General features: G+C 42.2%; 1 protein-coding gene across 6 annotated transcripts in view; it reads left to right on the forward strand.

Annotated features, from left to right (window-relative positions):
* LOC144728885 (diacylglycerol kinase beta-like) overlaps positions 1-16,073 on the forward strand; it is a 139,134-nt gene that overhangs the window by 108,900 nt on the left and 14,161 nt on the right. For all 6 annotated transcript variants that reach the window (XM_078608612.1, XM_078608631.1, XM_078608640.1 and 3 more), the window contains one exon: positions 2,042-2,246. In XM_078608612.1, the coding sequence (XP_078464738.1) occupies positions 2,042-2,246 (205 nt within the window). The remainder of the gene's footprint in view (positions 1-2,041; positions 2,247-16,073) is intronic.

Consider the following 16,073-nt stretch of genomic DNA (forward strand, 5'->3'; position numbering starts at 1 on the left):
TCGAGAAAGAAACTGGTAGAGCTTCTCGACATGGGACTCTACCTTCATAAAAAAAACGTCTTGAGACACACAGAAGCTTTCATAGATAAATTAATAATGATCACTATCGTAAAGTGTCTTGTTGCTTGATATAATGCGTGGGAATTACACCCGTGTTTATTATCGAGGTAATTACTTTATAGAAGAAGTTATGCAATGGAATACTTTTGTTCGAAGATGTTAGCACGCAGGCTGATCAATGTGACACACGTCCATTTTTTTTCCTCAGCTGCTTCTGCGCATTTCTCACATTTCGTACAATGCAACACGTTTTCTTTGAACAGTGAATGTTACGTTTCTTGATGGCTCAAGGCCTGGGAAAAAATAACCCAACATAGTTATTCATGTTTTGGGAAATGTTAACATTAATTGAAAATAAATAACTGAAACATTACATGCATGTCCTGATAAACAGTGAGTCCCATATGCAAAATTACAATATAACACCGTGGTGTGTTTAGAAAAGGATTGCCTTGTCGATGAAAAAAATAGCATTTCTGAAGCCACGTCTATGCATATAGCTCGCAAACAAACGTTTAATTGACATGTTACATCATTAAACACGAGTGCAAACATGAAAACAGCTTTGGATTGAGACGAGGCTCAAAAGAAAGCTGTCTCTGGTGTGGACCAATCAGTTTCAAAGACAATGCATTTATTATCAGAGTGTTTTTTGTTTTCATTTTGACCACAAGCATGTCTGCATTGACCACAAGCATTGTGGTCAATGCAGACATGATTCTTTGTAAAAGGTTTCAGTTTTGTGTTTTAACCACTTAACACCTGTTTTGTGGCCAGATAGAAGGGGAAAAAACCTATTTCAGCTTTGGATTGTTGATCAACTGAATGGGGAAAAAGCCTGTAAAGAGGATTTTGTTTCTTAAAAGCATATTAACATTCCAGAAACATGGGGAAACTCAAGAGGTATCTTTTATTCCCAGCTGATTTTATTCATTTCAATGAACATCCATTTTTATTTTTTTATTTAAATACTGAGCTGGGTACTTAACGGGGCTGAAGTGGTAACAGCATTGAGGAGAGCGGATATTGTGCAACATATATAAATGCGCCATGATACAAACATTTCCATTATAGACTGAAATAAAATGCAACTGCCACTGTGCTCATATGCAAATAATTAATACTGGTAGGAACCTCCTGGTTACACCAGCCCACAGGGGATTATTGTGTCCGTCCGTCGTGCAGGGAGGGGCTGGGTGGGGAGGGAGGGGCTGGGTGGGGAGGGTGGGGAGGGGCTGAGTGGGGAGGGTGGGGAGGGGCTGAGTGGGGAGGGTGGGGAGGGGCTGGGTGGGGGGTGGGAAGGGTGGGGCTGGGTGGGGAGGGGCTGGGTGGGGGGGTGGGAGGGGTGGGGCTGGGTGGGGAGGGTGGGGAGGGGCTGGGTGGGGAGGGGCTGGGTGGGGGGTGGGAGGGGTGGGGCTGGGTGGGGAGGGGCTGGTCACCCCGTGGTGCCTCACGCCGGCTTGTGCCCGCCCTCACAGTCGGCCCTATTTGCGGAATACACCACGCCGCCGTTGACCCTGGCCATTGACCGAGCAACCCAACGTTCCTACCAGCTCCCTCCACAGGAATGTGTTTTACTCTGGCTGCCCTTGTTTACGACAATTATAGTGGAAAGGCTTGATTGGTGTGGAAAATTCTTTTTTTGCAGGGCAACATTTATTTGTTGTCCAACATGCGCCTTTCGGCTTTGCACGCTCACCTACTATTTAAATGGTGTGATTCCCTTTCAGATGCGACTAGAGTGGTGTTCTTCATTGCAAGGCCTGCGGGCCACTGGCGGACAATGGTGGCCTTTAGTGAGGCTCCCGAAAATACACAAATGTGAAAAAACCTCCATAATGCTGTCAAACCCAATGGTTTCAAATGTATGACGGCCCTCACACTATCTGCGAAAGTGGCCCTCCCCTCCGAAACTTAGTGAAGAACACTGGACTAGAGCGTTGACCGAGGATTTGTATGCCACGCATCCCCTTGTGCCCAGTGCGACGGCGTGCAGCTGGATCTGGCCAACAGTTCCCTGGAGGGCATCACAGTGCTCAACATTCCGAGCATGCACGGCGGCTCCAACCTCTGGGGTGAGACCAACACTCGACGGGTCAGCCGACGCAGCAGCATGCGGAGGAGTGGCCGAGAGAAGGTTCAAGCCACCATTGCCGACCAGCGCGAACTCAAGTTCTGCCAGCAAGGTCATTGCAATCACTCGCGTGCACTCAACACAAAGATCCCCCGCATAGGCAAAACAGACTTTTGGCTCAAGTGGTGTTCGCAAGCACCTATGAATTTCGATTTAAAGCTTTCGTGACTGTAGGGATTCATCTTCTTGGTTCTTTCGGTAAAGTCACGTAGAATGGAAATAATTAAATAATAAAAATAAAACATCAAATTATTCTCACGACGTTTCGGCCACAACGCAAGCAGAGACTCTGTCTTCTCGACAGAAGACAGTCATTCAGACGCTGTCTTCTCGACAGACCTGTTCTTCACCTGAGGACGGCTGCTTGCGTTGTGGCCGAAACGTCGTGAGAATTATTTTATGTTTTATTTATTTTATTTATTATTTCCCTTCTACGTGACTTTACCGAAAGAACCAAGAAGATGAATCCTTGCAGTCACGAAAGCTTTAAATCGAAATTTATGGAATTATTATTTAGGGATGTACATCCATCGTGTCGGCAGCAAGTGGTGTTCGCAAGCACCTTTGAAGGCCGGCATGGGACACATGAGGGGGTGGATGGCCAGCACCATGCCCGGCTGCCTTTGTCTCCTTAGTGGCGATGTTTGCACACTGTGCTAGGTACTAATTTTGAGGCTGAGTTGACCTAGGAGAGGCCCAGAACCAGTTCAGATGATATTAATTATTGTTATTCGGGTTTGCCGGGTTCGTATTGCAGTATGCTAACCACTACGCTACCACTCGCCACGCACATCAGCGTATGTCCACCAGCACGCATGATCACACACATATCACATGTGTGATTGTCCAAATGTGTTTGTGTGAGCACATGAACACTGCCTTAGGGGGTCTCATGCTCCATTCCTTGCACTCGCGATTGATCCATTCCTCATGTTTACCAATATTCCTCATTTATATGTAAATAAGGTCATGATGTGTTGCGCACAACTGTTGATTGGGGAAAATGGAAAATGTTGACCCTGTGAAAGCACACGAGCAGTTGTCTGAGGTGTGTTACACTCACCACCTGCATGAACTGACACACGCACTGTGCACCAAAAGCACACAAACACGGATTTAAACTGAACTGATCCCTGAACATACTGGGGGGGGGGGAGCGGTGGCGCAGTGGTTTGCACACTTTGCTATAAACCCAGTGACATGAGCTTGATTCCTCGTGACGGCTCACATCAGTGATGAGCGTTATATCTGAATTTGTCCTGGGCCCTCCCCCGCAATCCTCCTCCCCATCCTCCTTTCACAAACTCACACCGTCCAGCAGTGAATTGACAAAAGGTTGCTGAGGTTCATGTAATGTTTTTTTACCGTAAAAAAATATTGTACGTGCATAAAGATGTTATATTATACAGGAAATACTCAAACCCTTTTCAGTTGAGTCATTAATTTTAATGTCTGGCCAATTCATGTTTAATAAGTGCTTTACATGTACGGTATAACCAAAAAATCACCAGTCTGTTTGACCGAGCATGAATACGTGTATATATATACATATAGAGTGGAAATTAGATATTGTATTGGTGACTCACTCAAACCCTCCTGGACTATCTTAGCAACATCTACACACCTTTGTTCTACACGTCACATTTCCATGATCACTGGCAACAGAGATTTGTTGGCCAGGAACAACCCAGGATCAGCACCACATAGCAGACCCATGTTCCTTCTACGTCATGAGCCACACGGCTTCATCCCTTTCACTTTCTTCCTCTCTATTATGGGAAGTTGTTTTAAAAATGCAAAGTGTTTTTAAACATACAATTAATAGAGTCTTGGATGACGATACGAACCCAAGCTACAATGTCTTATTTTGTAATTTTTCTTCTTTCGTATGGCATTGTGAAAAGCAGCAGTTTAGATTTTTTCTCAATGACCATCATAAATGAATGCAAATGTTCCTCATCCAGTCCAATGATGTGGTTGAGGCAGTGTGGATTTCAGCGATACCGCCAGGATGTGCATGGATGGAGCATTCATCGGTGATGTGCTTGATGGTTTGGACTTCTCCACAGTCGCAGTTGGGCGATTTTTGATCTTCCATTTATGGAATGTGTAAGCGCATCTGCCGTGTTGTGTTCGAGCGCGGTTCAATGTGATCCATAGTCGTTGTGGAAGAGAGAATCCCAGTATTTTCACCGCCGGATCGTGAATGATGTTTTTGTTTGACACGTCTATCGCCACCCATAATTCAGACCACCAAGTGGCAGTGTCTCTAATGTTTGTAGCAGACGCTGAGTAGGGAGATAGGGCAGTAGTTTTGAGCGTCCGATGCGTCCTTCCCTGGTTTCAGAATGGCTATTATCCTTGCCTCTTTCCACTCTTTCGGAATGATGCTTGTGGAATGGATGTCAGTGAAGAATGTGGCTAGCCATTTTCTTGCTCTTGGTCCCAAGTTCTTGATGAATTCTGGATAAATATTGTCAAGACCTGAGGCTTTCCCGCATTTCAACTGGGCAATACCGGCATCTACTTCCTCCACTGAGAATGGACGGGAGAATTCAGAGGTTTCTTGGCAGCTATGAAGTGTGCAATAAAGTTATTTGTAGACTTGCCGTCTTGTACTTTTGTCGATTGAAGTTCGTGAATTGTTGATAAGTTGCCTAGCAATCTCGTCAGGACTGACTTGCCGAGGATTATCGGCTGGCGTCGCGGCAGCTCCCATCAACCTCAGGAGGCGCCAGGCTTTACGGCTCGATTTTGCAAAGTCAAGTGCCTCAACTGTTTCACGCCACCTTTCTCTTCTTTGCAAATTCAGTTACTCGAGTATAGCTTTTGCAGTCTCCTGCTTCTTACCAGCATTGAATTTCCGGAAAAGTTGTTTGCTTTCTTGAGTCCAACATGGAGTGAAGACCTTTCTGAAGCCTCTTACGATGTTGGCCTTGGCAACTGCCTCGATGAGACCAACGAAGCGAAGGTAGTTGACTGCGCGTGGAGGCATCACTCCAACTGATTCTTCCAAGTCCGCAGTGAAATTCACCCATTCAGCTGATCTCAGATTCCGACGCGGTATTGGTGCGCAGCGGAAGAGTGGAATCTGTAGACCGATATGGATCACTACAGGTCTATGTTGGCTATTTGGAAAGCCGTCTAGGATTGTTCTCGTCGACGGCATCAGATTTCTCTTCTGGTCCCGAGACACAAAACATAAATCGGGCGTTTCGCACTTTTTCCAGCTCGCTGACTTGAAAGTACCGCGGTCTTTTAAGTGCTGGTCTTCTGCCGCTGCCCATGATGTCAGTTGTTCACCAGCTCTATCGTTGGCGCTATAGCCCCACAAAGTGAGGTGGCTGTTGAAGTCGCCTATGTGGATGATAGGGTGGCTTGGCTTGGGTAATGCCGGACACGACCATTCCATACCTGGAGGCTTGTAGACATTGACCACTATCACGTCGTTGATCTCGATGGTGATGTAGTGTGGCGAGGTGTGTGGCACGACCTGAACTGTGTCCTTCAGGTCGTTCTTTACGTATGTTGCAAGGCCATGTTTCGGATGGTGGCTTGCAGCAATGAGAGTGTATTCGATTATCTTTGATCGAGGGCACTGTCGATCCAGATGCGTTTCTTCCAGTGCAATGACGTCGACGTCTTTAAACTGGAGAATGTTCGCAATGTAATCGCATTTCGCACTGTAGAGGCCCTCGATGTTAAGCTGCATGATTCGCAGTGATGGGACTACATTCACATTGCTCTGACCTTGTGAAATGCTCTCTGTGCTGTTGCTTTTCAGGCCGGGATACCATTGTCGGGCATTCGGCTGCCGGTGTGATGACATTTGTTGTGCTTTCGCACGTAGCAGGGAAGACCGCGAGCAGGTTGTCATCTTCTTCCCCATTTTAAACTAAAACTAAATTAAACTATTTTTTATTTTACCAGGTAAGGTCCACTGAGCTATATTGCTATTCTTCAGAAGCAACCTGGCCACAAATAATAGCTCATTGAAGTGGCTTATCCTGTGGATATGTATCGCAGCCAAATACTCTTAAACGCACATTTCTAAATGTGGAGAGAAAAACCGGAGGACCAGGTGAAAAATCCATGTGATCTCTGGCAGAACATCCAAATATACAGGCGTCAGGATCGGGATTGAACCCACGACTTCCTTTACACCAGGCAAGGTAGTTAATATCTCACCACCTATGAACCCTCAAAACAACAATAGAGCCCCGAAGTTGGAACAAGCAAAGTTTACTGTTGGCTGCGCATCCTGTTTCCACATTGATCCCACGATGTCATGACTGGTTTTGAGCTTTGCCCAGATAAAATGAGCCCACTGGTGTTTTGTCTCTCAGCCTGGTTTGCCAGGGAGGACGGCACGTTTCCCTGTGGTCATGAAAACACGGCAGGGGCTGAGCTGGAACTTGAATTTATTCCAAGTAGCTGATGTCATCCTCGATGACCATACTCATCACTGGGCAGATTGCCCTCTACACACATGGCAATACACTCTCCTTATACACAGGCACACAAAGATGTGCTACAATGCCGTGACAAGCACATATGTTCAAGCACATTATCACACGCACATCAGAACCAGCACGAATAAACAAGCACATGTAACGAACTACAATAACTCACATTTGCTTGTCGAGCACTGTTTTTCATCTCATGTTAGTCCATTCTAACGTGGATGATATAGTTGTGTCGATTGAGAAAGAGGCAAATGACGTTTGCTGTTCATTTATTTCCACTGGTTTTGAATGGAAAAAGGTGGCATCATAAATTATATCCAGAAGGAACATTGTTTGTAATGCAGAGGAATGCAGAATCATCGAATTGCACGCACATTTGTGAGCGTGTGCATGATAGGTTCACTGCACACGCTTGATTAAGCACACAGAGATAGGAATCAGGAATACCGGCACATGTTTATGTGGTGAGAACTGCAAAGAGACATCGCCTTCCCTGAGGAATTTCTCTTGAGACGAGAAAAAACCCCAATGTATGTCTTAAATACCATCGTATTATTTAAATTGCAAACAAAAACAGTTAATATTCCACTGTTAATTAAGTCCACTGCGGATTACCTGAAAGACAAAACACTTATGCACGACCATTTGCAGTTGAATTTCAGTGCCAAGAAAGCTTATACAATTATTCCGAGCATTGCCAGCGTGAAATGTGTGAGACAATCTGGCAAAACAATGAACAAGTGTTCCTCTCTCAATTCAGCGCTAGTGTTCTATTGCAGTACATTTCTTCTCATTATTAATTTGTGCTTTGAAGCTTAGTAGAGCATGGTAATTGAAATAATTGTCACAAATTAAATTAGACCCAGATCATACAGCACACGGGGCGGCAGTTCAGCAAGCAAATGAGCAACCAACTCCCAATTATATAACAGCATTATCCTGAGAGGGACTCATTAAAGAGGAAGTCTGCCATTAAAGTATGCATTGAAAATAAATACTAACCTGTTGCAGCCCTTGCAGGTCATGACTGCGTGTCACCTGAAAAAGTATTAGCACTCATTCATAATAAATTGCCTGCAGCTGCATTGCCAAAGGAATCCTCATGAAAAAGAGGCACGTCGTGCACTCTTACCGTGTTGGCATAGCATGTGTCTTCCTCTGAGTTTTGATCTATCAAAGACAAACATGCCCCACATAGCCTTCACAGACTTTTAGGACAAGTGCTGTTAGTGAGTACTGATGAAGACCAGCATGGCACGCAAGGGGGTGGGTGGAAAACACCACTCCCGGCCGCCTTTGTATCCCTAGTTGGCGATGTCCACACAACACTCCAGGTACTCGTTTGAGCCTGAGTTTACCTAGGGGAGGCCCAGGACCTGGTTCAGACCATCTCCACGGGTGCTCGCTGTGAGATGGGGCTCAAACTCGAGTGGCGGGGCTTCGTAGCGTAGAGGCACTACCACCACTCCCATCTATCACACGGAGAGGAGTGGCTCCTGCACGCCTTTGCCTATAATTCAATGAGCAGTTGTTGCTTTGATAGCCGTGTGCCGTGTCTGAATGAAATACTTAATTTATTTGCAATGTGGTTGTCATGTTATGAAGATACATTTAGCACTCTCGCATTGAAACACCTTAGCGTGTTGACTCTTTAGCATGGAGCACACGACACGTGAGTGTCTGAAGCAATGTGATTTCTAAATGTAATAAAGTACTCATGAAAAAATAAACACAGGCTGAGAAACACACTGCCAGCAACCACCGTGATAATAATCATCACGTGTATTTAATAATACAATATTTTCAGCTGTGTCCCACATGCATGACAGTTGTGGAGTGTATTTATTCTATGTTTATACACCACTGCCAATGAAGTCCCTTTAGCTTTATTTTAAAGTTGATAAAAACAATTATTTCCTACTCACACACATAAGAGGATATTTTCACATATGCGCTGCAATATACGATGAAATATAAGAAATGAAAAAACAAGTTCTTAGCTGCAGCAATAGATTCCATTATTGAACGTTTCATTATTTTTCTTGTCATTTTATTTTATTTGTAACCCATACCTTTCAAATACATCGTGACTCACCAATCATTTCATATCGGCTTTCATTTTACAGAATGGTGCTCATTTGACAAAAATCAGTAACCCTTTGTGACAAGCTGGTGTGTGTGATTTGTAATTCGAGTGTATGCAGAGTGTTGCATTCACATATATCCTACGGTCAATTACGTCCGAGTTGAATATTCATAATGTTAATCATAAGCGATTGCCTATGCATTATTAAGGGACAATCGTGGAATTGTGTTTAATGATTATGGAGTGGCACTTAACTTGTGAATATTGATAATAAGTTGGCTGCATGAGAGTTGTGTTTCGTGTCACGGTGGCACCTTTGTTAAACCATAAATTAACACCAATTACACAGAATTCCCTTCCAGGACCCGTGATGTCATGAGGGGGAAAAAACACATTAAGTGGCAAATCTATTTGAGTAGTGGAACGTGCACTCCATTACACGCGTTCACACCTCTCTGCACATTCTGAGGTACACATGCTCATTCTACTGATACGCAGCATACTGTTAACATCTTATAAATAGAAAAAGCTGCTTCTTTGAAAGTGTGTTGTTTCCCAGTGTGCCTCAAATATAAACACGCATTGGTATTGTTCAGTTGAATTGAGATTGGTTTAAGGGATTTGAAGTTATTGTTCAAATACGTCTAGTTTCTGTCCTTATACGGATGGATAGATTGACAGACTATGAGGGGCATTCATAATATTTCCTAAGCATACGCATAAGTAGCCTGTATGTCTCCATCAATGCCAGTCTCTTGAAACCTTGTTAAACAAACAAAATTACTCAAGCTGGGAAGATATATATGAAGCATATACTATATGCGGTATATGTGTAAGCATAAACTTACAGATACTGATGTAGCATTCATCTTATTTGTTAAGTATATATTTAAATATATAGCTGCAATAGTACAGCTACATTGAAATAAGAAATGCATGCAAGACAACGTATTTATTCTATTTGTTCGTCAAACTGTCAAGTTATATTAAACATTTAATATCAAGACAATGTATGCATGCTCAAACAAGAGCGAGACAGTGCACATCTTCTTTTGAAATTGCTAAGCCAGTGGTAGAGAGTCAATATTTCAATGTAATGGTGTTCCTTTCTATAATATTATTACGTTGGGTCAAAAGATTAGGGCATTTCTAATGGCAGTGCGGCACACACCGCGAGGGAGAATTGGCCATGGAAGATATCACACAATTTATTATAACGTCCATTCAACAGGTCTCCACTGGTGGCACACCTTCACCACAACCTGCAAAGGGTATCATCATAAGTGAATCAATCTCACATTGTAAATGCTCAGGACGTGAATTCAAGCTGAATTAAGCTGAATTAAGTGCTGATGCCCGAGATGCTTCCTGGATCTGATCATAGAATGTTCTAGAAGGTGGAGTCGTACAAATTCATTGTAACAACCCCGGGTGGATCAAGGGCTGTGCTCACCAACGTTGAAATATAAATATGCTAAATTCCTCTTGATATGCAAATTATTTTGTCAAGGCGCCCTTCCCCCCTTCCAACCCAGCTTAAATATACGCTCCAAGCGTGGTGGTGTTTCATTCAGACGCTGTCTCCCTGACAGGCCTGGTCTTCACCTGAGGACGGCTGCTTGCGTTGTGGCCGAAACGTCGTGAGAATTATTTTACTATGTTTTATTTTTATTATTTTATTATTTCCCTTCTACCTGACTTTACCGAAAGAACCAAGAAAATGAATCCCTGCAGTCACGAAAGCTTTAAATCGAAATTTCACGTTGAAATTTGTTTTATTATTACGCTTGTTCATCCAGGATAGCCTCACTGAATCTCAAGACTCTTTTTCCAGAGGGTTCTGAAAATTCTAGATTTGAAGCTTTCGTGACTGCAAGGATTCATACTCTTTGGTTTTTTCGGTAAAGTCACGTAGGTAAAAAAATACAATAAAGTAAATGAAAACAACTTACTACTGTGATTGTGGCTGTAACGGTTCCACCTGAAGACGGAAGCTTGTGTTGCCTCCGAAACGTCGTGATTCAATTGAGTTGTTTTCATTTATTTTATTTTAGTTTTTTTACCTACGGGTTCTGACAATGTTTTTTCAGTAGGGGGCGATATTGCTACGTTTCATCCCAATTGGGGTACTATGCAGGTATCCTTACATCATTGGGCTTTATTGGCCATGACCAGTTACATTTGTGTTTTTAGCAATGGGAGGAAACTCGTGCAGAACAGGGGGGAGAACATACAAACCGCACAGAAAGACGCCCGAGTCGGGAATCGAACCGAGGTGATTCATGCTGTGAGGCACAGTTGTAACCACGGTGCCATCCCGCCACCCTGAACCTGACATCTGAACCCGATTGTGAGCCACAGGCTCAGCGAAATATTGTTAAAGTGTAATGTACATAATGATTGGGGGATTCCAGCAGCCCATACGGTCATGATATTTGTCTTACAAGGTTGATATATTTTTCCATATATTAATTTTTAAAATGTAGCTGCTTCAGAGGTTACAAATATGTTAATTGATGTGTGTTTTTTTTAAATGTACATACAGTAAATGGAAAACATTAATTGTGTATATTTGCTGAGGATGAAGGAAAGAGTAAGCGTGTTTGAATCCAGCCGAGTAATACAGTCTGTATAAATACAATGACAAACACCCCCATTGAACCTCAGATTCTGTAGAAACAGGTGCTTTTAACGAGCACGTTTTACGGTGAGCATGACACACTGGGGGACGATGTTTGGCCATCACCAACAATGCCCTGCCACCTTTGTCTCCTCATTGCTTACACTGACATGACATCCTTCTTTTAGGCTGTGCTGACCTAACTGCTTACGCACCTCCAGTTCACGTATCGTTTGTCAGTAATGCAAGAATGGAATACTCGTAGTGCGCTGTGCTGTGCCAACTACCACATTAAGACATGACAACAATCCTCCCCATAGAATATTGTGGAAAGTGTTGTCAGCGAGCACCTATTAAGGCTAGAATTGCACCAGGGTGTGACTTGCACCGTGTACAGTTGATATTACCTCCCCAGTGATGAATGTTCACATACCACAGCAGGTTCTCATTTAAGCCTAAGTGAACCTAGGGGAGGCCCAGAAATGTTAAGGTGTCACTGATGTTGGCTGTGGCCGGGAAATCTAATTCAACTAACCAGATTTCGATTTAAAGCTTTCGTGACTGCAGGGATTCATCTTCTTGGTTCTTTCAGTAAAGTCACGTAGAAGGGAAATAATAAAATAATAAAACTAAATCATAATAAAATAATTCTCACGACGTTTCGGCCACAACGCAAGCAGCCGTCCTCAGGTGAAGAACAGGTCTGTCGGAAAGACAGCGCCTGAGGACGGCTGCTTGCGTTGTGGCCGAAACGTCGTGAGAATTATTTAATTATTGTTTTATTTTATTATTTTATTATTATTTCCCTTCTACGTGACTTTACCGAAAGAACCAAGAAGATCAACTAACCAGGTTCATAGCTCAGTGCACTAACGGAAGCGCAAACGATCCGCAATAAAACCTAACCAGACTGTTGGGGAAAATGTGTTGCGAGAACCTATGAGGCCGGCGCATAAAAACGAAGGGGTAGGTCGCCAGCACCATGCAGAGGCCGCCTTTGTCTTCTTCGTGGTGAAGTTTACACACCGCTTAGTCGGCCTAACCAAAGCGCCACCACTCCCCCCACCCACGTGCACGCAAAAATGTAAGCTATAATTTCTTCATTGATATAACGATGTCAACATTTATCAAGCATTTGTTGACGGAGGTTCCTGTCCGATTATTTTGTTATTGATTCTACTAGCCCCGTTCTATTGCCTTTATGCAGATTACACCATTACATACAATTTATATGTTTTTTTTTGCTAATTTGTTGGTTAATGGGTGCCTTTATAATAAATATGCTCAGGTTATTATTTGAGCTCTCAGATTCCCACGTAAGTGTGCAATACTTTTCGTAGAGGCAGTGGTTTTATTTATTTTTGCAATTATCCCAGACTCGGGATAATTCGCATCTGCATTTTGACAACTCAATGGGATAAACCAAATCAATTTAATTCTGGACAATTTGCACTTTATTACACCGCAGGCTCTGAATGGATTATACAGTCATATATATGTAAACTGCAATATTTTTTAGATATCTGTTGAAGATATTGCTGCTGCTACCGCCATGAGCTACATTTACTTTATTGCACGTCAAACCTGTAACACACAAGTGACATTTACAAATTGTGTTTGATATAAATCGGTCACAAAAAGAACACGGTGTGTTGTAGGTGTGTGTGGAGCGTGCAAGTTGGGTTTAACTCCCTAGACAAACGCTTGCCTTTGAGTTCTTGGGTACAGCTATATAATTAGCGTAACATGTTGAATTAAAACGTTATAATTCACAGTGTTTGGTGGATACTGCTTATAAAATGTATCCTTTATAAAAGGCAGACATTTTATAACAGGTTATAAATAGATTAAAATTAAACCGCTCGTTAATTTGAACCATATTTTCTTAAAATCTAAGTTACCTGAAGAGTTCGAGATCTTGGGATTTGTAGCAAAAGCCGCATACAACGAGTGATTTGTCATAATATCCATTTTGTATGCAAGAACATAATTGAATATACAGTATATTTTTAGTTTAATGCAAGTTTTCACCGGCATGGTGTATCATGTGTTAGAATGAGGCTAAGCATATTATAGTGGAATGAGGTCACGTGCCACTGCAAAAATAAGTTGTCTATTTAATTATTTGTTTATCCCTATAAATAAGGCAACTGGTGGATGAATAAAAGAATGAAATAAATAAAAGAACAGAGTGAGCCAGTACCCTTGTGTGCTGATTGCTTGTAGGCCTCTCCCGTCTTCTATCACAGCAACAGCGTATACATTCTCAATTCTGAGCTCGGGCCCATCAACTTGACAGCCGTGGCTTGGTAGTTCACTCCCGGCCGTAATTAGTTATTGGGAACTAAGCCCAAGGATTAACCCACATGCCTGCTTTGTGCACATCACTGCATCTGAGTGGCTTAACAATGCACAGAGAGAGGGGCAGGCAGGGATTAAGAAATTTCCTCGGCAACGTGTGCGCTAGGGTTGAAGGGCATCTCTCGGGAGACCTACGCACTTCCACTGGCTTCATGGCCCATTCATAAAAACTGGCTTTTTTAAGCTCCATTTTTTTTTCTTTTTCCACAGAGCTTGAGTATACTAGGGGCATTATGCCAGAGCTATGTGCAGTCGTGCATTGCACAGTTTAGTTAGGAATTAAAGCAGCTGTACATACTACATAGACTGTGGGAGTTTTCCTGCTTTTATTACACAGAGCTACAGTACCAGCCATGGTTTTTTAGTTCAACTGCATGTTTTTTTATAAACCAACGTATAGAAATGAGAGTTTTTAATTGCAGTGAATAATTTAAATTTGTTAATACCAGCAGAACCATTTCTCAAGTATCATCATGGCAATTACTAAATTAAAATGTACAGCCCTTTTTAGATCACTACTGGATGAAGACCTCAACGTGCAATGTTGGGTATGAGTGTTTAACCATGCTTCACCATACTGGTCAATGTAGATTGGGATGGGAAAACAGCCAAGGACTGGTCGAGGTATCATTCACCACTAATGTTATCCATGACAAAATCTTACCTCGGGTCACTGGGTTCATAGTGTTGTGCACTAACCACTCTGCACCACCACTTGCTCCAAGGCAATTACTATGCGTGCCTAAATATTCTTTGTCGACCAAAAATAATTCAGTGGTTTAAAGATAATGTTCTTTATAAATAATTATTATATAGGAACTTCTCGAAGTGGAAATGCATCGTCTGGTTTGTGTTGCGATAAAAGCCTAATGTGCTCACTCTTTTAAAATAGAATAAGTTAAACACCACGATTACACATGTCCCTATACGAAAATGCCATTTTCACTTGAGTGTTAGCACGGGCACAATGAGATGTGACAAGTAATGGCGCAGAGACAACAGTGATAACAAATGCTTTGGCCTGGGGCAGGTACATGTTGTTAGTGCTTCCGTGTAATTGGTCGTCAGTCACTGCGTGGTCTACCGAGCTGACGCACTGATGCTAAAAGTCGTCTGGGCTGCAGCCGGAAAAGCAGATTGCACCAACCTCCCCCCCACCCCCCACAGTGACCACGATTGTCAAGCCAAAATTATGCCACCGCCTTATCATATATTGTCGATGAATAATTAAAAACCATGATGAACTTGGCCGTATTAGTGTAGCACATAGCCAACATGTGCACTCTGTAAATTATCTGTACATTAATTCTTTAACTGTGGGTGCAGTAATAGGTAATGACAAAGCCCTCGGCAACATTTTTATTAAATGAACGAGAAAAAGAATTAATCTTGAGCAGTAACTAAAACTGGAAAGGAATATAACCTCAAGGATACAGTTCATGCAAAAACAGGTTCTGATCTATTTGGAATTTACTTTCACTTGCAACCGTGAATGAATCGTTAAATGTTTTTTTGTCGCAACTGCAATGCTGTCCATATTTTATGGTATTTTGGCACCATCTCGCCCTGATTTGCGTTGAATGTTGCAATGTTAAATTTTAAAGTAAGTGTTCATTTATGCATGTTTTTCATTTAAATGTCCTCTACCATGTTGGTAATTCCAGGTAAGTTGGAAAAAAACTAAAAACACATTTAAATCATAATTTTCAGCTTTTGGTTGAATTTATTGTACACCTCTGTGTGCATAGCTCATGGTAAGGTGTATTGAATAGTAATTCCACAAGGTCATATGCATTTATATGTCACACGTGGACCACAAACCTGACAGATTTTTTAACACTTTTTAAAACCTTTCTCAGAAAATAGATTTTTTTCTTTTACATGATGGTATCATATGGTGCTATCCCATCATTTTATAATAGGTACTTTCACATTTTGCAGAACCATCTGTTGCCATGTTCTATTTTAACTGTGATTTTTTTTTAAGCGTGTCATGATAATTCATATAAGTCATTGCTGTGTCCTGCAAGGTACGAGTTATTTTAACATTAATTTTGAGAAGGGATTCTTACCTTTTATTGGTTTCACCTTGTCCCCAGCTACATCTATTGTATCTCATAACACTGTTTTGAGCACATTCAAGATGGTTAAAATCATAAATAAATGATAAATAAATGACATGATTCATAAATATTGCTTCTCTTTGCTGATGGGTTGTCTTTCAAAGAGTATCAACAGCCGTATTCTATCCGATGTTGAATGAATACATACTATTGTGCCTAACATTCAGCTTGGAATAGTCTCAGTTTAACAACAAAGAGATGTATGATTGACATGAGTGAAGGG

The sequence above is a fragment of the Lampetra planeri genome, chromosome 2, assembly GCF_965212315.1.
Source record: "Lampetra planeri chromosome 2, kcLamPlan1.2.h2, whole genome shotgun sequence".
In the NCBI taxonomy this organism is placed as follows: domain Eukaryota; kingdom Metazoa; phylum Chordata; class Hyperoartia; order Petromyzontiformes; family Petromyzontidae; genus Lampetra; species Lampetra planeri.